The 26,379-nt window shown below is 44.9% G+C and overlaps 1 protein-coding gene across 4 annotated transcripts in view; it reads right to left on the bottom strand.

The window, feature by feature from the left end:
- Positions 1–15,666: 15,666 nt before the first annotated feature.
- SLC38A1 (solute carrier family 38 member 1) overlaps positions 15,667–26,379 on the bottom strand; it is a 41,901-nt gene continuing 31,188 nt past the window's right edge. For 3 of the 4 annotated variants that reach the window (XM_061361212.1, XM_061361211.1, XM_061361210.1), the window contains exons 12-16: positions 26,261–26,361; positions 22,967–23,085; positions 22,271–22,412; positions 22,065–22,162; positions 15,667–21,054 (exon numbers count right to left, since the gene is read on the bottom strand). In XM_061361212.1, coding sequence (XP_061217196.1) covers positions 20,956–21,054; positions 22,065–22,162; positions 22,271–22,412; positions 22,967–23,085; positions 26,261–26,361 — 559 coding nt within the window. In that variant the 3' untranslated portion in view covers positions 15,667–20,955. The remainder of the gene's footprint in view (positions 21,055–22,064; positions 22,163–22,270; positions 22,413–22,966; positions 23,086–26,260; positions 26,362–26,379) is intronic. The other variant, XR_009726644.1, reaches the window with a different exon arrangement.

Raw genomic sequence — 26,379 nt, forward strand, 5'->3', positions numbered from 1 at the left:
AGTGACTGCAGCTAACTGCCATTGTTGCCCACAGCAGCTCCTTAGTGAACCACTGCACTTCATAGTCTGCATGTGCTTGTCACACTGGATATGTCTTTGTGACCCATTGTGTATCGATTTGTTTGTCAGATTTCACAGAATCACAGAATGGTTGGGGTTGGGAGTCACCTCTGGAGGTCATCTGGTCCAGCCCTGCCTTGCTCAGGCAAGGCCACCCACAGCCAGTTGCCCAGGACCATGTTCAGAAGGCTTTTGAATGTTTCCAAGGATGGAAACCACACCTGGGCAACCTGTGTCAGTGCTCAGTTGCCTCTCACAGTGGAAAAAGTATTTCCTGACATTCAGAGGGAACCTGTGTTTCAGGTTGTGCCTATTGCCTTGGGTCGTGTCTTTGGGCACGAATGAAAAGAGCCTGCCTCTGTCCTCCTTGCACCCTCCCTTCAAATACTTGTACACACTGATGAGATCCCCCTGAGCCTCCTCCAGGCTGAATAGCCCCAGCTCTCTCACACTCTCCTCATACGTGAAGCGTTCCAGTCCCTTCAATATCCATGTGGCCCTTTGCTGGGCTCTCTTCAGTAGCTCTATCATCTCTCTTTTGTACTGGGGAGCCCAGAACTTCACCCATCACTCTAGGACGGGCCTCCCTAGTGCTGAGCAGAGGTGAAGGATTGCCTCCCTCAGCCTGCCTTCTTTGTGGCAAGGGCACCTTGCTGGCTCATGTTCAACTGGGTGTCCACCAGAGACCCCCAGGACCTTTTCTGCTAAGCTGGTTTTCAGCAAGTGTGGGAAAAGAAGAAAAGAAAATGCTATCAAGTTAGATGAGCTGCTTTATAAATCCCCAGATTGGTAGGCTGGAGAGCTAAGTTGATCATATAAATGTCATCCTCCCAGGTTAGCGAGGTGGAAATGTTATAAAGTTTTAATAAAGCAGAAAGCCACATTTCTGCCGAGGGAGCACATTAGATATTTTATAGCTATTAATAACATTAAGCTGTTATGGGGAGCCAGTAATGACCTGCTCAATTAGACATTAAGAGCATGACTGAGTCCATCCCTGAGGTGTGACAAACCTTATGTTTCACATATTGCGGTACGCTGCTCAAACAGAACATTTTAAGCACATAATATAAAAGTGTGTATTTTTGCCTACCAGCCTCTTCCAGCTGCTTTAAAGTCTATAATAGAAGCGTTAAAGAGACTCCAAATAAAACTTTGTACCTTTTAAACAGAAATAAGATCTGAGACTGCACCTCTCCAGCAGAGACGTGATGGGTGCTCCATGTTCAGCCAGCCCCTCTGGAATAAGTTGGATAGGCTGAACATTCTGTAGCCCTGCAGTTATGTGTTTCCTTGGCCTTCCTTATCACAGTATCAACATACCGGGTGGTGTGGTGGCCTGGAGGGCACTGCTGCCCATGAGCAATTACTTTGCTCCCCCCAGCTTGCTGACCAAAAGGACTTCAAGGATGGGTAGGGAACTGTTTTATGGGTGTGATGAATTTATCAGGTAGCAGCTGCCAGCTTCTGGGTGCTCCCGCTTTTGTGGTGGGAGAGGTGGGCAGCCTCCACATGCTGCTCTTTGGAGCTGTGCAGCTTGCTCCCATCCCTGACTGTCACTGGGACTAACTGGGCCCTTGGACTTGCATGTGGCAGGGGGATAACTGCTGTCATCCGGCTTGTCCATGGGCCCCACGGCTCCTGGGAGCACTGCCTGCTGTGGTAGTTTGTGTGGATTTTCACAGTGATTTTAGTAAATCAGATTTCTATATTTTTTAGAGGAAAAAATGTGCATTTTCAGTTTACTGTGGCTAATAATTCTTGAAAATTTTAAATGGAAAGAAAAACTCTGTGCATGCTGGCTACAAGTGCCCTTATTTTATCGGGGTTCAAATACTTAGTAAGGTACGTGTGGGAAACAGTACAAAATGCTCTTTGAATAGGGCTTCTTCTTCAAACGAGAGCCAGACTGATCAGCTGGAAAGCCCCTTTCTGCGGCAGCTTCTCCAAACCAGCCACCAAGCGACTATTACACAATTGGAGTTGCAGAAGATGCGAAGTTAACTCAACCAGCCACATGGTGGAGCTAAGGTCAAAACAGGAGGTGGTGCTCCTGGCTTTGGGACAAGAGATGCTGCCTCCCAAACTGCTGGCAGGCTTCCTGCTTGGTATCTCCCAGACCTACGTGATCAGTAGGCCTGCAAATAGAGACAAAACATAAACAAAAAAGCAGTTCTCAACAGGGAAGAGATTTAGCAAGTGGTTTCAGCAAAGCTAAATAGCAGGATCTAATACCAGCGGGCACAGGACCCCAGATGCAGACCTAACTGCTGCAATGAAAACGTAAGATTAGGGGAAAAGTTTGCTTTTCTAGAGGCTTGAACATTGTGTCTTGTTTCTACATGAAAAAGTATTTTGTCAGGATGTAAAACACAGCCTGTGGCTCAGAATAAGGCTGTGATTATTTGTGCAGATGCTACTCGCTGTGAATGAGAAGTATAACTGAGTGACTTTTAGATTGGATGAGGAAGTTCTTTACTATGAGGGTGGTGAGGCACTGGATTGGGTTGCTCAGAGAAGTTGTGAATGCTCCATCCCTGGTGGTGTTCAAGGCCAGGTTGGACAGAGCCTTGGGTGAGATGGTTTAGTGTGAGGTGTCCCTGCCCATGGCAGGGGGGTTGAAACTAGATGATCTTAAGGTCCTTTCCAACCCTAACTATTCTATGATTATATGACAGCATCCTGTACTTCCAGAAAAAAAACAACGAAGGCTTGCTGCAGTAACTCAGTTCAGTCAAGGTTTCTGTTCACTGCAATGAAATAGATTCAAAAGTATTGATCAGGCAAGTATCAGTTAGCCTCATCATTTGGAGGAGACGCTCTCTCACAACGGGTGTTTCCACCAGCAGGGCAGGAGGGCCTGGTGAACTGTCCCCTGCTTTGTGCTGCACCCTGAAGAGGTGGCAGCACATCACCCTTTGAGATGATGGTTTGGTGGCCAGTCACAACCAGACTGGCTAAGAGAAATAGCAGGCTCTGCAGGGACACTGCTTTTATGTCATGTTACAATATCGGTCCTTCCAGCAGTCCTTCTGTCTTCTACAGGCTATAAATTACCTATTCCTGGCTTTCCTCACCAGATGACCACTTATACACTCCCTTCCTTCCCACCCCTCACAAACACTTCATTGTACAGCAGCAATACCACTTGTTTTTGCTGTGGTTTTATCCCAGTTATCCTTTTTTTTTGAGAAGGCAGCAAGCTGTGATTGAGCACAATGACTGTCCCTTAGGGAAAGGGAACGGCCGGAGATGGTTTTAGTTCCTATTAAGTGGCAATGCCAAAACTCCACAGGATCAGGCTTTATATGACCGGACATATTTAGCATTTTAGCAGTACTGTAAGTGAGGATGTGCATCGTTTCCTGGGATTGTCAAGCTTTTAATGGAACTCTTGGTATGCAATGAATAATATTATTACAATACTGTACTCTCTTAAACACAACGGACCTCATTAAAGCCCCACCCACAGAGGTCAGATCCATCTGGCTCACTATTGTTAAGAGTTAAGAGACTTCCATTTATTTTAACAATGGCTTGTTTAGAATGTGAAGTCAATGAATTTCTTCTCTTTGTGGAAGGTGTCATTTTACTGTGCCAGGGACAATGTGGCCGTTCTGGAGTAAAGCTAAAAATAGATGACAGATACTATTGGATCTGCTGTCCCTTAGCAAAAATCAAAGTCATTGTGATGAAATCAGCAAAATTATTATTTGCATCAGTGTATTATCTGGTCCTGTGTATTTAAAAGGTGTCTGTACCTTTAGAGGTAGGGTGGCTAAACCAATAATACTGTAAATTATATGAAGCAATAACACTTTTAAAAATCCAGTATTTTTAGGTATTCTGCTTGATTGTTTTATCACAGTGAACTCAGGCAAAAAATTGTGTTTCTCATTTTTATGGCAGTTTTACCCTCTGGAGCTTTTGCAGGAGCACAGAACTGGTGCACTGTATTTGTATTGAGCATTGCATTGGAACACTGAAGGGAATACCATCAGGAGAAAAGGAGTTTGAACTATTATCACCAATAGCAGCAAAATAACTATTAATGAAAACAATTAACAAAAAGCAATCTCAATTTTTTAGCTGTTTAGTCTATGCACTTGATAGCCCTCTGTGTATAATTACTTTCATGGTTTTACAGCCACTTAGACCCAGATCTTTAGAGGCATTTCAGTTTGGAAATCTAGGGCAAGCTGGTGCTTGTGTTTATTATTAGGAGCCAAAATAACTTTGTGAAGTCAGACATTAGACCTGATAATGGAAACACATTAATCTGTACCTAACTCTTGTTACTGTGAACAGTCTGGTTGTCAAGCTCAGAAAGAAAAACAATGGAAAACAAAGCTCCCCTCTCACTCCTTACATAAGGAAAGCAGGCAGAAAGCTTATATACGGCACTGGGAAAGATACCAGCTGAGTCCCCAGTGGGTGGCTTTCACTGGGGCAGCTCACACTGCTGCAGATGCTTTCACAGGGTGACCTACCCAGGGCATGGGGAATGCAGGATGGCCAGCGGCTGCAGTGGGGGCTCAGGTGAGCAGCCCTCTTCAGCCAGAGAACCATGCTGTAACCACCTCATGAAGTGGTGACACAACGACAATTCCAGGCAATGCTGCTTCTCGCTTTCTTGAAGCAAGCAACTGGAGCACCACCAAAGCCCAACATCTCTGAAGGGTGATGCTGTGAATCCAGCCTGCTCCCTGTCCCACTAGGTGCCATCCCGATGGCAGAGCTCAGGGCCGGCTGTGCTCGTCCTCATGATCACTGTGTGCTCAGTGGGCAAACCATTGCCTTGCCTGAGCCCAGGCACCACAAATAGGCTTAATTGGCAGAGGTTGCAAGTATATGTTATACTTTTATTCCGTATTTGTGTAAGAGAAATGCATTGGCACATGTTGCTGCATGTGGTACTGATGAATGTGCTGGATAACTGAAGCAAAAGATGCTGGCAGCATCTGGCAGTGTGAACAGCCAAGCTGGAAAGGAGGGACAGTGCCTGAAAGCCGCTTCTCAAACCATTGCAGTTTTTCTCCTCAAGCTGAAGGGGAGAGGGTAGGGTTCAACACAACACTGGAATGAGCCTAAATTTTGTTTGTGATTGATACTGCTGTCCTGCTTATGTAACTCACCTAATCCTGCCTCCCTGCTTGGTAAATCACAGCTCACAGCCCTCTTCTTAGGCATCAACCCAGAGGATCATAATGAAAAGCAAATCTCATTACCCATCAGCAGTGCAAGCGATAGAGAACAGAAAGTAAAGAGAATTATAATGTTGCCTCCTAGATGGAAGAATTTTGATCTTCATTTTCATCCAGTATTAATTCTTAGACACACAAAACACATTGTGCCAGGGTGCTGGGAGTGAGGTAGGAACTGGAGTACAGGGGTTGTCTGTGACCAGAGGAGCCTGGATCTTGTGCTGAAGGTATGGGATTAGAGAGTCAGGGGTCATGTTTATTCCAGCGTCTCCAGTTAAGCCTTCAAATGAGTAGTCAGGATTTACAAAGAGATATTGACCTCTCTGGAAGAGTGCTCTCACTGACATATCCTGGCCAGTAATAGCAATGTGAAGCACTTCTTAAAAATATGCTCTTATTTATTGACCTAAGCAGGAGCTGAGCTCTTCAGTTTATCCCCAGTGGGGAGACATCTGACCTTGCACACCCTCCCTTGGTACCTCCCTTGGTACAGGGAGGTACAGTTTTGTCTTTCATTCTTTATGTGCAAAAACAAAGGAAGGGCTGAAAATATTCAGGGGGGTGGGGTCATCCCCTTGCAAAAGGTTGGGGTTTTACATGAATAACTTTGGTGTCGTTTCTTGACACAGTTGGGTTTTGTCCTAAAGTAAATTTGCTCTTTGCTGAGATTGAAATAAAGTAGGGTCAGTTAGTGCACGGGGAGGTAGGGGGAGGGCAAGCAGAAGGATGCAAAGCATGGCAGTCATTTGCAGGAGCCTTTATTCCTTGGAGTGCTGTGGAAGTGGTGCTAGCTGTCAGGAGGACAGATACCTGCTGTCCTACAGCCATCTGCACCTGGGAAACTGCTCTCCTGGGTAAGGGCTGAGGTAGGTGTTCAAACTAGCCCCTGCAGACTGCAAGGGTGAAGTAAAGGAGGGTAAACTGGTGAGACAGCACCATCTTTCCTAGGCCATCCTTCATGGAGAGCTTGATCCAAGCCCTGGCAGAGTAGGGGCATGAGACAATTGCTCCAGCCTGCAATGACGGATGGAGGCAATGCTGCTGGAGTGTGCATGGCCCCGTTTCTCTTTGACCCGCTCTGGTTAGGAACCTTGTGTTTCGCAACAGTAGCGGAACAAATGCAATCAGGAGGGCCACGTGAAATCGATTTCTGTTTAATTATTCATTACATATCTCTATGCTGTACTGAGGAAATCATTCCAAACCCTATAGTGCCCAGCTACTTTCAGCTGCCTTCCTGAAGGTAAGCATGTGACTCTGGTTTCGATTGCTACTGTAAATATACTATTATTTATAAACTACCTCACAGGGACCATATGGTCCCCTTTTGAATAAAAATGCACAGACGGAGCTGAAAAAAAATCTGTGAAAGAGCAGCATAGTAAATTTATACGTAGCATACCATCTGCTTCCATGTGCAACTGATGTTGTAACCAACTGCAGGAGGCACAGCTAAGACAACTGTAGAGAGCCAGCCCCTTTGTGGTGTTTGCAGATTTTCTGCTGGTCTTCTGCCTAGTATCAATTTTGTATTGTCATTTGCTGTGGCAGTGCACCAGGAAAGCCATGTTGGCTAACTTCTACATGCTTGGGACTAACAACCCTCTGTGGTTTCCCCTGCATATGACTATGCAGTGAACACCTCTTAATTTGATTTGAATTGAGTTTTGCTAGGTTTATGAAACACATTAAGTATCACCAATCAAATGGGCTACAGCTAAAATGCTTCTGACAAGGTTCATTCTGTGAAACAGCAAGAAAACTGATGCAGAACGTCTCATTTATGAAATGTTTGCCACACAGGACTGAAATACAATGGATTTGCTTGGATGATGTTAGAATGATGTTTGTATTAGTTCTCTGTTACTGCAAAGGAGCAGTGAAACCTGCAGAGATATGGTTTTTATTATTGTTATTGTAATATCAGGATGCCATGTATACAAGTGCCAAATGATAGCATCACTGATGCCACTTGGGTTACGGCACAGCAGCATGACCCCTTAAATGCATTGCTGGCTCTGCAGGGAGCCGGTAGCTCAGTACCAGCACAAGGGCAGTGTAGGTGTGAGCACATTCTCCTTGTGCTTTGCTCAGTTCAGTGTTACAGGAGCCAGGCTGCTGGTGGTCCCTCAAAAGCAAAAGGCAATGATTGAAAAACTAAGGTTTGTCATGGCAAGAAAAGAATGACAGGCGGGGCAGTCAGTCCTAGCCCTGACCGGATGAGTTTAGGAATGGTTCAGTGAGCCTGCCTGGCACATGTAGTGAGTTACCTTTGCTCTCACATGGTTTGGGAACTCGCCTGGGGCCCAAGAAGCTGGCTCTACCCTTCCTGCCCAGCCCCTGAGACCAGGCAGGTAGAAAGAGAGTGACCCTGGGTTGTGCTGGGGCATGGGGAAGGAGAGCCTCAGGTCCAAGCTGTCCCCATGAAAATCCAGCTGAGGCTGCACTGCCCGGGCAGGCGGAGAGCAGAGGTGCTTGAAAATGTCAGGGACTCTATAAACAACTCAAGGAAAAGATAATTTTCAATAGAAAGGCAGAGTGGATGCACATTTTAAGAATATAAACAGCACATTTTCTGAATTATTGTTATTGCAATAATGTAACAATATTATGAAAAATATTATGAATAACATTACTATTATTACTATTACTAATATTATTAAAGTGCATTCAAATTGCTCTTGTTTTGGCACTGAAATTCCAGCCACAGGGCAGAGGCTGAGTCAGACAGAAAGCACAGGACCGTCAAAAAGAGAGTTACAAATAAACTCAGCTGCCTTCCTCTCCTCCCCTGTCCTCTTCAAGGCCCTCAAATGAGGGATGGCAACTGAACACAACACTCCTCGCCTGACCAGCTCTGAGGAGGCGTTGGGTCTCTTGGGGTAGCTTTCTTCCTTTACAGCTTGTTGTGTGTCTCTCGGCAGAACACACTGAGCAGAGACTTCACCGCCTTGACTGGTTGTGCACTGGGGCAGTTTGAGACTCTCTTCTGAGAAACAACAGCGTAAAATGCTGAGATGAGAGAGTAGCACATTACCGAAAATGGAAGCATTGCTTACCAAGGGACTGTATTTTCACACAAAGCTTTCTGACCCCTGTCAGTCTTACTTGACTTCAATCAGCATTAGATTATGTGTGCAACCTTTTCCTCTTTTCCAAATTCCCTCCTTCGAGGCTTCCCAGGTGATGTGCAGCTTGGTGGAGCATCTCTTTAAAGGGTCTACCAGACTCCTTTGGCTGTAAAGCAGCTCAGTAAGAAGGCAGTTCTTCTAAAAGCACCATCTGCTGACTTGAAACAGAAAAAGCAGCAGGCACCCACTGTCGCAGATAGGGTGAGGCCATCGCAAGCATCATGAGCTGTGCTGCTAAATGGCAGGCACACTTTAGTGTTGTGCTATGACTGTCTTTTGTTCGGATGCTGATGCAGTGCATGATGTATCTGTCTTATTCCAGACCTAACCCTGTGAAAAATGCTGTGAGTCCCAGAGAAGCTTGTGATTGGCCTTTGTTCCCTTGCTGCATGAGGTGGATTTGTTCCATGGGTCACCAGGAGCTTGTATTCTGGAGTAACACTTCAGTTCCTGTGTATTCAGGTATAAAACAACAGTGCAGGAGGAAACACTTTTGGTGACCCAGTTTCACTGAAGTTGAGTGCAGATGTATATTCCATAGCATGCAGTACTGCTGCAAAGCCTGTTGGTTTAGAGCTAAACTCCTGATGTCTTTGCTGATTTACCTCTTGACTTGGGTAACAATGATAATTGTGTTACGGATTAGTCTGCATTTGTTGCCCAGAAGTAGAAATCATACAGCTAATGATGTTTTTGCTTAACACACTGTGGAAGTGAGGAAAAAGAGCAGCAACAGCTAAAGACACGCTTAGAAAGATGAGTGCGTGTGCGCAGTAATGTTGCTACAAGAACAGAGGAGATTCTGGTGCCCTGTTGTGCAATTCTCAGTAGCCATCACTAGCCATGTTGGCTACCTTCTCACAGCTTGAGCCTCACATATTAGATAGGGTTTCACTGAGCTTTACACCTACACTTGCACTTGCCTTTGATTTTTTTATTCTTAGTTGAATTTTGCAATGGTGTTGCCCTAAAAGACCTGGAGCTCCTACAACTCCATTGTGGTGGTTTTAATTCCTTAAAATGTTTTCCTTGCAGGGCAACACTGGCATCCTTCGGTGTTTATTTTCCTGGGTTTTTGGTGATTCGCCAAATCTGTCACAGAGCTGGTTTAGCTAATTTTTAATTTCTTATCAAGGTTGGAACCAAGCAAATATAAAAAACTGAATCAGCAATTAAAGATACAAAGGCTTGAACCCTAAGTAGCATTTCTCTTGGCTCCTCCATTGCCCCAGAGTAATTAACGTCAACTTAGTAGAAACCCATTAAGACAGTTCTTCAGATATATAAATCTAAGGCTAATTCCACTGACCACAGTAGACCTCAACCATTTCACAACAGCCAGTGACCCTTGGAAAGTCTGAGGAAGTAATGCTTGGGTATGGCTCTATGTATCTAGTAAGTATATTAATCCGGCCCTTTTCAGTCATGTTCCTACCACTTAGTGGTGGCTGCTAGTGACCTGTGTGGAATAAGTTCTGTACTGACCCAGATTCTTTGTGGCTAAATTTCCTTGTTCATAGAACTTGGCACTCTAAATGGCATCCTTTTGAGCTATTAATTAATTAATCAAAACTGTATAGCATTTATATATGGATGCTGTATAGTTAATCTGGTCTGTTGTAGCTAGGCTGTTGGTTTCCTGCGTTTCCTCATCCAGATCTTCCTGGAAGATCCCAAGGATTGAAAACTTGCTCAGGAGATCCATGGCAAGGACACATGAAATCTCCTGTAAGATATCCCAAAGTTAATACTTCCCCAGAAAGGTAGCAGAGGTGTTGCCAGATACATGCTGGGGACAGTACTACTTTTGGTGGACCAATTATGGAGGCCCACTGAGACAGCACCTATAAAGTAGTGGGGTTGCTCTTCTTGTGGGTAAATGCCCTCATCCTGTCTGTCCCCTTGTGAAAAGTACACCTCTCAGAGCTGGCTTCAATGAATCCTGCTCTTTGTGGGTGCTGTTTTCATTGCTCAGCTGTGCTAACCTCTGTGTTTCCTCAGAGGTAGGTGGGTAGGTAAAGAGTGTGTTGCAAGAGGTGTTTTCTAGCTATTGGTTTTGACCTATTTTGTTTACTGGCATCTGGACTGTTTGTGAATACCAAAATGAAAAGAAGCTTTCCAATTTTAGTGCTGAGCTCTCAGAGTGGTGTTCAGACACCCTCAGAGGAAGCATGGGTTAGTTCTGCAGTAAACAGGACTAATGGTCTCTTGTGCTTGGTAGAGGGTTGTAATGTAAATATAGACATGTTTTTACTTGAATGAACTGATTTATAATCATCCTTTTTTAGGATAGTGCGATTGTCCCCAAAGCAGACAAGGTGCTGGTGATGTGTTTGAAGTGCCACCCCATTTGTTCAGTGCTTTAGGTGCCTGCATGCCCTCTGCAAGATGCCCATCTTCCTCCATGTGTCTGGCAACAGCATGAGTCCCACCAAGAGCTGACTTTGCCCCAGTGCAATCTGGAGAGGGCAGGGACATGCCAGAGCACTGGGCAAAAGAAGATCATTAGGGAGCATGTGTGTGTCTGAGCACACTTCCCACTCCCTAGAGAGTACTCTGCATCTTGATGGGCACTGGCAGCCCTGGAAAAGGGATATCAGGTGAGTCTTCATTCCTCGGCCCAGTGCAGAGGTGAGAATATCATCCCCTCTCTGGATTACATTGGTCCTGAATGGTATGGCCAGTGATCACATCCTACTCTTAGGAAATCAGCATGCCATGTGAAGTGGACACGTCTGCTTTTCTCATACTGAGTGTGTATTGAAGCCGTCAGCACAGCTAGGACTCAGTTTTTTGGGCTTTTTTGTCAACTAAATTTGATTGTTTCACTACCAGAATTCTTTAATAAAACAATTTCTGCATTGCTCAGTACCCACATTCCTGGGTTTTATTCCACTGGCTGCAGGGACTGTGGGTTTTGGTTCAAATAATGTGCCTCTGGAAAGCGGAGAAGTTGACCCTGTTTGTTCTGCCCAGAAAGATGCCAATTAGAGCTCTACTCGAGTCAAAATGTAACAAAGGCTTGAATGTTCCTGTGCCTGTTGCTCAACAAGATTGTTTATCAATTTACAGGGAGGCCACGCTGCCTTTCCAAAGTGCTGCTGGAGGCCTGCCAGCAGCAGTAACGGAGACTGTGCTCATTGTTTAGATGCCACTGGATGTGAGAATGACAGAATGATGCCTGTTTTCCTTTCATTTTATGATGATTTAATTGCAGGAGATATATAATTCCTTGTTATGTCAGGGAAGTTGCTTCTCCAGCATCTGGTACTCCTCTGATTATCTAAAACGATATCTAAAAATTACCAGGAGATCCAGCTTCCCTGTAGGAAATACAATTGGGAACTGTTGCCTGCACCAAGCCCAAGCAGACTTCAGAGTCTGCAAGAGCTGGCTCTGTCAGTGAACGTATAATTTTCTTTTTTTTTTTTTCTTCTTTTTTTTTTTTTTTTAACATCCTAGTAAATTGCAGGCTTTGGTTATGGTTTGAAGAAATGTGTTCTGCAAATGTTGTAGCATCTGTATGCTGCTGTTTTTACTGCAGCCGTGGTACAGGTCATTAATCTGATTTCACATTGTAAAAATTTCCCCACCCTCTTCATGAGTTTCTTTGTTATCATAACACTTCCCAATACCTTGGCACTTAACTCTGCTACATTCCCTTATAATTACCTGGGGTAGAACAACTGCTTTTCTATGCTCAATATGCTTAGCTCCTATGGCAGGGCTGCCGAGCTCCACGCTTGCCGCATCTCTGTGGCAGCTCTGTAGGGCTGGTCCCAGTGGCTGGGGGAACATTTGGCCAACAGACCTTCTCCTCTCATCCCCATCAACTGCTCACCAGCATGAGCTCATGGCACCAGCCTGAAGAGGGGAAATGGCAGCTGAGGACGCTCCTGCATCTAATATTTGGTTTTCACCCCTCTAATCACTGTCAGACACCTCTGAACAAGGGCTGTTGCCATCCAGTGCTGAGCAAGGTTGAGCGAACCCCTCATAAGTGAGATGAGGGAAGCTGGCAGCTTTGCCTGAGCTGTGGGGCAGGTCTATAACAGGCAGTAAAGGGGATGGTCCAGCTGTTGCAAAGCTCATGTGAAGTGAGCACTGCTAGAAAAACAATGAGGTTTGGAAAGAATCGCTTTTGGGAACTTACTTGAGCATGGGTCCCAGAAGGTGTTCAGGAAGGAAATGCTCATAGGAGCATGTCAATGGCATGGTCCGTGGCTGATGCATTCAAAGTGTGTAGCCTGAAGTAATGATCACCACCAAAAACTAGGTGAATGTCACCAGCTTTTCATGACTGGCAAGAGGGCAGAGCTCAACTTTTGCTGACCACTGGACAAACACTCTCCCAAGGGGTCATAGTAGGCAGGAGGAGGAGGATCTGAGGGAAAGACCGGACACTTTAAGCCAGGTGGCATTTTCCAAGGAGGGGATGTGGTTATTGTCTGTTCTGACTCCTGTGATAATACACTTCCCTCCAGGGCAGCAGCCTCTATGGGCCCGCAGCACAGGGATCTCAATGAGGGTGGCAGTCGGCCAGGCACCATCATCAGCCTCATAAAGGAGGCTTTGCTCTGCAGATTGGCCCTCAGACAGGGCTGGCCTGTGCCAACCCAGTTCATTGCAGTTTACTTTCCTAGGCCTATTGTCTAAGCCTCGGCTGAACTGCACCTTTTTCCAGGAATCCCAGTAACCCCATGTTTTTCAAGCAGTAAGCAGTGGTAAGGCTGAGGCACACCAATCCAGCAGCACTGTCCCTTGCCCCTGCTGTGGCATTTAGCAGTGTAACACCTACAGCTTTAGAAGTCTCACTTTCCCATAACTTGAAAGAGAAATGCATGGCACTCAGTATTTGCAAAAATGCTGATGCCAGGTTGCCTAAAATCTGTCTAACCTCACTGGGATCTGTGTTAAGGAGTCATTATGTCAGTCAGAGGTTGCTAACACAACCAACTACAAATGGTGCTGCTGTCCTGCATGGGGACATTTGAGAACTACAGGGTGAAAGAAGTAAAGCCCATGTTCAGTTTATCGTGGGTTTGTGGTTAGAAAGGCTAGGAAATGTACTTATCACTTGTTCCTGCTTCTACCATCTCCACTTTCTTCTTAAAGTGGTGTGAGTGCTTGCTTCCAGCTCTTAGCATAGCGGAGAATGAGACATTTTAACAGTGGCCTGTATTTGGGCTTCAGCCTGAAGGCTAACTGCAGTTTCACATGAACTGAAGTCTAAGACTCCACTTGAACCATATGGAGGGATCTCTTCCTCCAGACAGAGCTTTATCCCTTGCCTTAGGAAATAGCAATTTTCCTTTTTTTCTCCCCACCCCTAAGTAAGGACTGGTCAGATGAACTCAGAAATCTGGCTGGTTTTAGGGATACAGGATCATACCAAAACAAAGGTAGAAGTGTGTGGCTGGAAAGGAGGTTGGCTGTGAGATATGGCTATGTAGATATAAGCTTGGCTGTGTAGAGAAGTGGGTGCACATGGTACATCAAACAGGAAAGGCTGTTAGACCAGGTCAGTGCAGAAGCTTGTATCTGTGTGCTCCCCAGCATTATGGCTTTGAGACATTTCCCTGGCCTTAGGGTTACCAAGGATCCTCTGGTACATAAATCCTCCCATCGCTTCTCCTGCAGAGGGGCCCAGGGAGCTGTGCCAGAGGTGTTGGCTGCTGTCATCCTGTTCAGCCAACTAAGCTCTTCAGTTGTATGGCCAGGACTCTAGCCAAGGGGTCTTCTTCTATGTCACCTCAACCTGAACACTAGCAAAACTAGCAGTCAAAGGCAAAAAGTATGCATTTTCCAGATCCCCTAAGGCTTTCATACAGGCACTTTGGCAGGTCTAGCTGGGAATGCTTAAGATTATCCTTCTCATCCATCTGCTAACAGCTTCTGCTTCTGTAGCTGAGAAAGTGTGGCAGAGGTTTAGCTGCTCCAGGTACCAGTTTGGCATCTGAATTCAAACCCAACTCTAACAGGGGCCCTTAAAGCTAAACAAGCTAAACTGTCTGTCTTGACCCTGAAACAGACTGGCAAGCATTTGGACAGTCTTAAAGGAGCAGGCAGAAACAAGTGCTGGGTTTGAGAAACGCTGTCATCTTCAGCATCCCGTGTGTGGTGACCAAGCACGCCAGCTTCAGGTCCCTCTAAAACTGTTTCAGAAACTCTACATTAATGCTTCATAGCCACCTATGGATGATTTACACTATATACTGCACCAGGTCTATTATTTGCCTCTGCAAGAGCTGCGTGCTCTCAATACTTGCACAACAGCAGGGAGCTCATGCTGTTTAAGGCATTATAATATACAGTCATCCCTTTGAAAGAATGAGTATGGCCCCAACATTAGTTTAGATCAGTTTTAATGCTTAAAACTATAGAGGTAACAGAGAGATCTCAGACCTGAATATTTTTTTTTTATTATTTTATTTTTTTATTTACACACAGAAACTGAAAAACTGCGTTGTTTATTTGGATATGAGCAGCACAAAGTATGGTGATGTTAGCAGGAGCAAAATATTACCAATGACTCACTTCAACAATCTATTAGAGATGAGCTCGCATCAAGCATACATCATTCAAACAGTACTGTTTATATTGAATCTGGGTGAGCCTTAATATACCTTGGGACACTAAAAACAGATTTCTATAAACAAGTCAAAGTTCAAGTCTTGTGGAAAAATACCTTTACAGTTTATATTTTGTTGGCTATAACACTGAAAACAAAACGTACACTTGTATTCATTTGAAAAGCTCTGTAGAAGTGACCATATAGGGGCTTTTTTTCCTCAAATTTGTGCTCACAGTAAAAGCAAACAGTATTTCAAGTTTCATTTTCATCAAAGACCATAATATAAACATGGAAAAAACATAGAATTATTTTAAGATGCATTTCTCAACCTCCATATTTCAGCAATCCTGAAAAAAACATGTTTCTGTGCTTTACCATCGAGAAAGTCTATGCAAGGCTCTTGACAGAGGCACTCTCAGGACATACACAACCATCCCCTCCCATCATACTCATCCCTGGACATGCAGCTATCCCACAGCTAACCCTCTGCCTGTTCATAGGGTAGGATGCTCCAGCAGTCTCTGGCTGGGGATGCTCTTGTCATCCTCAGGTGCTGGTGTTGTGGTTGTATGATAGCCACGTGCCTGGGTCTACAGCAGAGGAGCAGCCCCAGGACTCTGCAGGAAGGGAGTGTACTAGAAATGGCACAAACTTCCCCAGCCGCTGTCCACCCCTGGCTTGTAGTACTTTTTCCTGGACTACAGGCATTTCTGGTGGCTGAAAATGGAAATGCAGAAGTCCTGACCTGACTTCTGTTTGTACGAGTCGGTTAAATACATGCTTGGATGCAACATGGCATAATGCTGGGTCAAACTGCTGGCTGCAGTTTGGTCTGGCTTCTTCATAAAGCCTTTTCAGTACTTTACTACCAATTAACCTCAGCTGAGGAGGTAAAAGGTACCTGGGTACCAAAGGGGCCCTTTACAAGGGAGATATTTTACCCAGCAGGAAGACTGGCTAACTTGCTGTTGAGAAAACAGGGAGTTGTGCCCTGGAATTAATCCTAACAATTTCATTGGAGCTTTTATTCCTCTTTTCTTGTTACATTAGCGATGTAATTGTAACTTCAAGTTTAGGCTTTAACATGTGATCTCTTGGGAAAAAGGAAAGGATACACATTTTGCTAATTCAGAAGCTAAAGTATTTGTATTTCTATTAAAATTATTTGTAATATGCAGAGCCTATCTCAACACTTGTATATCATAGGGGATAAACAACTGCAAAAATATACAGCATCCTATTTATTTACAATATATATATGTACATAAAAATGAAATTTCCTACAATACAACACAACTGCATAGATTTGTCTTCAGTAACACAGGCATGTGTACAATTTGTGAATTCTAGACCTTTCCAGCCCTGTACTTTTTATTAATTCATTTTCTTTTTTTTTTTTTTTCACAGTTTGTTACAGAAATCCTTACATTAGATACAAATAAAACATTCTTTATGTAAGTTATAGGAAATAAGGATCTTCCTGATGCCAAGGGCTCTGGGGAATTGGTTAAGAAAGCACCTTGGTGCCAGGCAATAAAGCATCTTGTGGAGCTGCTGATAGAGCTGAGTACATTCTGCTGTGCCTCTCATCCAGGCACTGGCGTGGGACGGTAGGACTGGAGGTGGGACACCACCACATGGGAAGAGTTTTGTTTTGACCAAGATGCTCTTTAGCCTTAATGTAAGGTTCAAGCAAAGAAATTTATTCATTTAAAGATAAGCTACAAATACCATTAATTGTTACTGTTAATACTTGATATCAGAGAGAGCTGTGGTGCTTATGCACTGTAAGGCAGATGTACAGACTCAACCTATGTATCATCCGACCTGCATTTGCACATGACCTGTTGCAAACGGAGCAGAAGCTGTGGGTTGGTATGTGGCTCAGGAAAGCAGCCCTCAGGAGTGGATGGGCATCCCAATCCCTGACCTTGCAGGGTGAGACCGGCCTCTCTGCCCTGTGGTGGGCACCGCTTAGGCCATCTCAGCCCTAACAGGTCTGTGCCAGCACATGGATTTGGCACTGGCCCCTCTGACCAAGAGCAAGCACCACCCAGAGAGGTCACTGCTCCTGAGATGTTCCCAAATAACCATTTACTGTGTTTTACTTGCTAGGTGTGTTTGTCATTGGACAGAGAAGGGCAGCTGTATTCTGCAACCGTCAAGGTGCTTTAAGCTCATGACTATTTTCTTTGCAATGTGCTGTGGACTAGGAGAGGCAGCAAGGCTGTCTTTTAAGTGTAGGATTAACACCTGTGGTCTTATTAGGAGCCCCTGCTTCTAATTAGTGCTCCCTCAGTAGTTCCTTACCACTGAATTGCTGCCATTACGCAAACGAGAATTAAAAACTATTTTGCTGTAGTTATTAGGAGCAATTTTCCATCCAGTCTATGACATTTGCAGTGCTCACAATAGTGATAAACTCCCTATGAAAAGAAAGCATGCTACCACCTACTAAGTAGATACGGTACTCTGGATCCTATTAATTTAACAACAGAGAAACTCCTACAGCATTTCACTGTGCTCTTAAAATCCTAGCTAAAATGTGGGACTCGTACATCGTTGGCTACAAGTTCACTATTCCAAATGAACTGAATAACAGCAGTACATTTTACAGATAACCTCATACAAATATTGTCATCCATCACTGATGTTGACAGTTACAGCAGGGTCTATTGCATTCTGTTAAGAATGTATAAACCTGATGAGAAAACAAAAAGCACGTTATTTCACGTTCATTACCACAGACATCAATAAACACATGATTCTTTTCCATAAATATCTATAAATATGATGCCAGTAAATCAGTCTCAGCAAAATTCCCACTTTTTTCTTTTTGTTTGTTTTTTTTCAGAGACCCAGAAACAAAGTCTGTTTAAAGACTCAGTGTTTTGGGTGTCTATTTTTCAGTATCTAAGATATACTTTGATAGTCCAGTAACTTGGGTAATTTCACTCTATGCACACACCCAGCTCATTCGTCTCCCTATTTATCCAGTAAAACTCCCATATACAAATAAACAGGGAAAAAGGAGAAGGCAGAATAGCAGAGAGAGGGATAGTGATGGAGAAAATTTGGGAAGATGCAAGGATCAATCGGTCACCAAACAGCCCTTCCATTCCAAGGAAGCTGGATGCCAAAACTCAATGGTTGGTATTTTAAACAGGGTCTGTGGACCACCTGGGGGATTGTGGGAGGGAGATGTTGCAGTTGTGACCTTGCTGGGACCCTGTGCAGCAGATCAGACCTCTAGCTCACACCCAGCTACTTGAAAGTTCCTCCCAGGATCTTTTCTCTCACAAGCCCCTGATGCACAGAGCTGTTCTGCTCATAGGTCAGCAGTAGAAGGATGAAGAGGGGAGGAAAGCAGGAAAGCCTGGAGCATCTTGAGGAGAACACTGTAAAGCCTTCTCAGGTCTGAGTTAGGTTTTTCAGGGTAAGATCCAGAGAGATTATAAGGCACCTCAAGACCTGAAATGCGACCCCAGCAAGCTGAGTCAGAGAACAGAGTGAGATGATGGGCTCCTGCTGCAGTGACCAGAGAGTGTTGGATGCCTGCAGGAGGGGAGCCACAAACTTACATCCTGAGCTAGGAAGATGTCTGGAATGAGCTGCAAGGAGATGGGAACCAAGCACAGGTTCTTCTCTCCAGAGCTTGAATACCTGGCCTCATAGGCTGTGGCATGGATCTCTCTGTGAATAAGGGCAGTCTCATTAAGAGTCAGCACATTGAGAACTGATGACATGCACCATCACAGGCAATTGGAAACCAGCTGCAGGAAAGCTCAGGACCTTAGCTCAGGGGTCCCAGGTAGCCCAGTGGTTTGTGTGTTAAATGCTGGGCTGTGGGATACCTGGGAGGAGGGATGCTGCACTGACTGGAGACCTTGCTGGGAGCCTGCCAGTGAAGGTCTGAGCGCCAGGAGGGAGAACCTGCACTCTGCAGTCTACCAGGTCACTTTGCTCCAAGGAAGGAGGATTCCAGTTTTGTTCTTGCTGCTGGGGTACTCCAGAGGACTTGGCCAGCCTGTGGAGTCCACTCTACTTTATTTCTGGATCACACTGGCAGAGCTGGGCACCTCGCTGCCTAAGCTGAGGTACAGATCTACAAGTTGGGTTTATTAGGCTTAGTTTCTGCAGCATGAACACCCTGCATCTCAATGCCAAATTCCAAAGAAGGCCCCAAACTAACCTCTCTGGATGTTACCCTTAGAAGCCAACTTTCAAGGTCCTGAGAAGTGCTCTGTGGTCTCTCAGTGGCTTCAGGCCATGCAGAACAAGGCATGGCAACTGAGGCAATTCAACAGCTCACAGAAATCCCAAGATCCCAGATTCTTCATCCCTAACCTTAAAAAGAGCAAGCTGCAATGACAGGATCCCCACACCTGATGACAGTCTCCTTCCACAGTGAACAACGGGAGTCAGCAATGAACCAGCTACTGGGAACAAGAGGGTCACTGCATACTGGCAGGTATGGCTCGAGCATTCCAAGGGCATCACTCTGCCTTCAGGCATGAAGCAGGGCTCCCTTTAGCCATCAGTTCTTTCAGTGGGAGCTGGGTTCGTATTTTGAGACGCTTTTTAGCTCACGTGGTGAATGACACAAAATGAACACGTTTATGCTGCTGGCAGTGCACTAACAGAAGATGTCTGCTCAGGATGGGTAACAATCACCTGCTTAGCATTTGAGTCTCTACAAGTAGTTCTCTACACCAGCTATAAGGCATTAGGCAAACGCTTATTTTGTGGACAACAGATGCAAGTTACAGTGCTCCTGCTAGTAGTAATTGAATGTCTTGTCTTTAACTGTTATGGAGAACCAATGAGAAACGTAAATGAAACAGTTTAAGTATAAAAAGTGTTTGTTTTTAAAGAAATGTTACAGATTTCAATTTCCATTAGAAATCCATCAGTTTGGCAGGGTGAGTCAAAACCTGCTCCCACTGCTGTCAAACCCCCCTGCGACTTCAGTGGGAGGAGGGTAAGACACAATGGAGGAGCCTATCTCAGTAAGGTATGTACACATGAATCCCAGAATGGAAAAGACATGAGGTATGATTAAATGCGTAGGTTTTGATAAAACTGGAGCTTGTCTCTTCTTTTCTGAGGGATGTGGGGCATCAGTAAACAGCTTATTGCTGAAGAAAGCACAGACTTCCTATGGAAATATCCGAGCATCTGCTTCTCATAAGGCTCAAATACTCCTGGTTTGGGGTAAAGTCTAGTTCTGGTCAGGCTTCAACTGAAGTGTGCCAAGGGCACATCTTGCTGGCCATCTTTCTTCTGCTCCCTGCACCACATTACAAGACACATACACATGTACAGGTCTGTTCCCCAAAACCACAAAAGGGCCAAGCCCTGGGGCTGGTTTCCCCATCAGAACATCAGAGAGAAGCACCAAATTTAGGACCTATGCTTATAAAACGCTCATTTATGCTCTCATAATGCTTTTTGTGCACATATCCAGAATGCTACACTTTATCCAGTGAGGCAAATGGTGCATGAAACAGCAACAGAACAAACCAACAAACTGAAAAACTGGATGGGTACAGTTGGAGAGCAGAGCTCTGGCTAAAAGACAGGAGGGAAAGGGTGTGAACGGACATCACTCCAGTTGGGATTGATAACAACAGGCACTGCTGCTCTAAAAAGAGCAGAGCTTATGGCTGAAGGGCTAAGGATAATCAAGGAACAATGCAGTTCATGGGTGGAACAGGGGAAACAAATTAATTGTGATGAATTCCTATAAGCAATGCTCTGGTACAGTCTTACAGACAATTAACACAGACTCAGTGCTGATCTGATAATGCAGTACTAGGGGACAGAGTGATAGGAAAACGGGTCTGTTTTCTAACAGTATTTTCAGTACTGGATAATCATTATTTGGATTTGATTTGAGTGAACTCACAAAAGATGGGATAGATAACAGAACGGGTGGTTGCGATTTTGGTGTGTAGCAAACAGGGGGGTCTTCAGCAGGTGAACTTCAGTGGCCTTCATTGCCTCGTGATTGTACCCAGTCATAGATGACCAAAGGAATGCTCACTAGGGAAAACAATATCCCCAGTGCCAAGAAAAGAGAAGCCTGCAACAAAAAGGAGAGAAAATTAATGAATTACAAGAAAAGACAATTAATTCAACCATACTAGCTTAAGGAGATTTACAAGGTGTGGTATCAAAGCTATCAGCTAAAATGGGATAGCACTTCTGGTAGAGACAAGACCCATAGATAATTAAAGAGATCAGCCTCATTAATAATTACTCACTGGACACTAAACCCAATTTTTTTCTCCCTTCAATTCACTTCTTTAACACTGATCATCCCTGAAGAGAATTAAGTGAGATTGTTCTCCTCTTTGCAAGGCCTCACAGAAATACGTATACTCTTCCCATTGGAAGAGTCCAATACGTGTCCAGTATGTGTCCACTGAAGTTCAGCCCTTTTGTCTTGGAGTCTGTGGATGGATCCACAAGTGAGACATGACTGTCTGCTCAGAGCAGGTGCTTCCAGTGCACACTGTTAGACTGGGAATACACACGAGTGTTGCATCTTTTCAGCTACAGCTCCTTCCGGGACTCATAAGAAATCTTTCCAAGGCCATTCCCATTTGCTCATGCATGCCAGAGGGCTAGCATTTCAGCTGGCTGCTTCTTGCTGGAAGCACCGCAGGTCTGACTGAGGTCCATTAAAACCATGTGGAATACCACAGAGCGCTTTGCACGCTTTCTGGATCAGCACACACAAAAGGAGGAAGCTTGCTGGGCTGAAAGGTCTGCTGAAGCGGGCTGGAAGGGTATCTGCACCCTGCTGACAGCTACAGCTGCTGCTTGCCAGCTAGGGAGACAGCCCCTTGCCCCCAGGGAAGGGTACCCCAGAACACAAGGTGCATGGTGTGGTATAGCCCCTTCACAAGGAGACCTGCAGGGTGAGCAAAGGGGAAGGGCAGGAGGCACACGTGCCAACTGACTGAAGGAAGGAGGGAAAGTAACATCAACCAGCTCATACGTGTGTTCAGATTAGGTACGCTTTGCATCTAGCATGTTACAAGCAATGACAAGATGAAGGAGTTGCGCTGATGGGAAAGGAATGCATACCCAAATCCTCTGAGTCAGCTTTGATCCATCCTGCTGTTTAATTTTTAAATACAACGATGAAGGAAGAATGAAAATCAGCATGTTGGCCGAAGTGACCCCTGCAAAATTCAAATACATGAGTCCTGTTAGCTGTCAGCCACAGCTAATTATTGTGTTGCTGATCAGCAACAGACTTTCAGTAGTAGTACAAAACCAGGATACTGTACCTACAACTCCGAAAATATCCTTCATCGTTGGGATAAAAATGACTAGCAGGTTGATGATAACCAAAAGAACCACAGTAACCAGAACATGGTGGCATAAGTCAAATTTTGTTTTTCTAGCCAGCTCAAATAATGATGAACGCACCTGTAGGAAGAGAGAGAGAGAAAACAGTTCTCTGTCAGGAATATTCTATAAGCCAATTCAAAGCTTGCCATGTTTAGTTTAACAGGTTCCTCATGTGCCAACAAGGGCTGCATAGACCTGTCAGAAATTCTGGGGTCTCTGATGTAACATCCTTTGAAAAGATCCTTAAGATCAATCTGGTATTTCAAACTATAGGTATACATGCATCTGCAGCAGGGTATTCCTCTCTTTCCAACATGCCTTTGGATCCTTCTGCTCTTAAAAATGAACTTCACCTCTGAGCCTTCTCCAGTGAAGTCATGTGGAGTAAAAGCAGGCACTTGTGGATTCAATTTAAAACAGATTTAAGACCAAAAAGCGATTAATTTGTTTCCTGCAGGGAGAACTTCTCCAGAAGCTGGTGGGAGTCTGGTGTGGGAAAAGACTGATCCAGGCTCAAGCTCCTTCTGCAGCTGTCACATCACTGTCTCAGCAACTGCTGATGTGTGGTTTGAAGTAACGCACCGCACACAGCTGTTACTGACTGCCAAACCGTGCGGAGCTTCTGTACTCACAGTGAAAAACAGCACCGGCACCGTGAGTATCACCGCAACGATCACAGCCAAGCGCACGGTCAGGATGAGGATGTCGTCTTTGCTCTGGTACTTGTGAAGCAGATCTGACTGCACAGTGTCTATGGGAAAGACAGTAAGGTAAGTGTGTGATAGCAAACGGGCAATCTGCTCACAAAAATCATTGCTTAACAACAGCCTTCTTGAAAAACAAGTGATTTATCTGCGAACAAAAAGAGTATGGAATGAAACATTCTTGAGTTAAAACAGCGCTTTGAACCAAATCCCAATGATCCCATTATTCCAGATTAATCCTTTGGAGGCCTGATTTAGGAATGCATCTTAATTCAAGACAGCACATGCCTAAGTCTAAGGTAATTTTCACTGTAGGAAAGACAACAGTGAGACATACACAAAAGCTTGCTTACATATATACATATATGAAGAAATAAGTGAAATAGGCTATTTCTAATTAGTTCTATGGGCTTTTTTCAAGTTTCAAATGATATAAAAAATAACCACATGCATTGCAACTGCTGAACTTAATATAAACCACAAGGTTTTGAGCTAAATTAATCTAAACAGCAAATAAACCTCCAGTGAAAAGCAGTGCCCCTGTTCTCAGCCAAGAACAAAGCCTATCTGGGGTCAGCTCTCAGTGGGATGCTCTGACATCTGCACTCAAATCCCTCAGCAGCTCCTCTGAGGGCTGCCCTGATGTCTCCTTCTCTTGAACCTGCCACCCCCCAGCAGTGCCTGCAGCTCGGCCCCAGCAACCAAGACAAATCACAGGGGGTGCCTAATGTGCAGGCACTGGCAGTGTTTTAACACAGCCTCCTGCAAAAATGGTTCCTTGCAGCTGCGGTAAATAGCACAGAATGGTTCTGTGTGTGCTAACCAACAGGAAAACCAAGTTGCTGAGGGACCTATGTGTTTGCTTTGCAACTTTCAGATATCTAGGAGCAATAACCTAAGGGGGCGGCTGTTAAGCACACCACAAAACATACTCGCTGCCCCGTTTTAGGCTCATGTTTTGTTTCTGACTGCTAATCTTAGAAAGCTGATGGTAAAACGCAACAGCTCTCAAAGCAAAGTCCTTAAAGTGAACTCGGCAGCCACGTCTGATTTAACATCTTTGGCACTTGGCAAACCTCATGTATTCCTGGAGGCAGAGGGATCTGTCCTGCGGTGAAATGCCTGCACTCCCCCCAGGACACCCTTCTGGTGGGAGGTCAACACCACCTACACAGGTCAACACCACCTACACAGTGCTTGAATCCCCACCAGGAGAAAGAAAACACTCTCCCACCTCCCTGCAGATTAGGAGTGGGGTTTTCAAGCCGGGCACATGCACAGCTTCTGCAACACAGAGCTTACTCTGCTCCTGTAAGCACAGACTGCAACTTCTGTACCGCTCACGGACTGCAGCCAGGTAGGAAGTGAAGGGCAAGGCTTACAGTTGAAGGTCTGTTTTCCTTTCAGCTAGATACACCACAGAGCCCAACCACACTGTGACCTTTTAGGGGAAGAAAAACACCTCTTTTCTGTAATTCTGCAATGTAAATATAGTCATCACTGCAACACTTTGGAGAACACAGCAAACAGACAAGTACTATTGGTGTAAAGAATAAATGGCCACAATAAAAAATGTTCTTACCCAGGTAAGGGTAGAGAAGAGGGTTAGAAAACTGTAAGTGAACATATGAAAGGTAAGGTCTCGTCAGTCTAAAGGGGAAGAAGGATCAAAGCAGAGGAATTCTGTATTCCCTCAGTGTGCTCTTTGCTGCCTGCCATGGCACTGACCATTGCAGAAGCCGCAGCAGAGCCGCACAGCTTCCACCCGCAGGCTCTCGGTGCTGGGAAGCGGGGACGCCTGACATGGGGAGAGGCACACGAGACACCCAGGGATTCCTCCGCCATTCCCCCTCGGGAGGGCCAGAAGGACGCAGCCCCTACCTCCTCCATGGACTCCAGACCCTCGTCCTTGAGGGGTGTGGGAGATTCCCAGAGAGGAGCGCCACGGATCTGCCTCCTCAGATCCCTGGGGCAATCACATCAGAATCTCCTCCCTGCCAAAGCGAAGGGGTCCGTGCTGATTTACACCCACTTGCTCCCCGGGGCTGCTAATTTGATGCGGTTCTACAAGAACGTGTTAGATGGGAGCAGTTGGATGAGAACGGCTGTTGTGGTTGTCACTTGCAGAGGGTTTGCGGTTGTATTGGGGAAGTTAGAACAGGGGACCTCGAGTTACTTCCAATGCATGCAGACTCAAGGCCACATCATCAGAATGAGAGAAAACAAAGATAAGGTAGATACAACTTTGGGGAGAAAAAAACGCCACATTCCATATTTGCTTATTTTCTTTCTCCTGCAATACGTGGCTCACAAGGAAGGGTATCATGAATGAGGAGATCGTAACAAAAAGGTTACTTGGAATAGGGTGGAGAAGACTGATGACCTATTGGTGACTCTGAGGTAAAAGGCAAACATCAGCTTTGTCATCATCTGTCTTGTAAAACCCTAATGGCTCATGGAAAAAAGACATTCCTTTTCAACATCCCTGTTATACTGGGACATGGGAGTAGCTTCCTGGGCAACACGCACATTTTATCCTGCTTTACTTAATACTTTTGCCTTTAGGGCATATATGTTGTATCCTTTACTGATACAACATAATTTGTTTATGACTTGATATTCATGAAAAGAGACAGGGTGCAGATCTCAGACACTGAAATAACCATCCTACGGCAGCTGAGCTGGGACAACTCTCAAAGCTTCCTCATCTTCACTGCCAGTTTATTTAATCAAGGCTCGGAGGGGTCAGCTCTAGGGACGCAGGGAAAACATTGGTCCTTCACCTCTATGATAAAAGCATCAATAAGGACATAAAAAAGCTGTGATGGCTGATTTGATGCTCATTTCCTAGGACCTGCTCTCAGATCTGTCTCATTTTACGCAGATATGCCACGCTTCAATCACTTCCAGTGTACACAACATTCAGGTGAGGACCTCAGAATGAAAATCTTAGTGGGGCCCAGCTAATCCCCAATGCTGTCAAATCAATCTCTCCCTCGTGTTCTGAATATGCCTTTTGCAAATAATACTTTCACTTGTGCTTTTCATCTATAGGGAAAAAGGAGGAAAAGATTTGTACCTCCAATATGAAAACCTGAAGAAAAACTATTTGAGTGAGTATTTTAATGCAAGTAGATGGGACTTTTCTTTCCAGCTGGGATACGCTATTGATTTCACATGTATTCCCTTTCTACTTTGATCAGTAAAGAACTGCATACTTACCATAGAAAGTCAAATAGCCAAATATGGCAGTCATAAAGTACATCACAAACATGGCAAAAAATGAGATATTTGAAACCAACTGCATTTTTTTCTGCGAACGGCTGGAGAAAGAAGAAAAG

The sequence above is a fragment of the Neopsephotus bourkii genome, unplaced genomic scaffold (assembly GCF_033783945.1).
Source record: "Neopsephotus bourkii isolate Nb327-2 ecotype Australia unplaced genomic scaffold, CSIRO-AGI_Nbou_v1 NB_1053, whole genome shotgun sequence".
Taxonomy (NCBI): Eukaryota; Metazoa; Chordata; class Aves; order Psittaciformes; family Psittacidae; genus Neopsephotus; species Neopsephotus bourkii.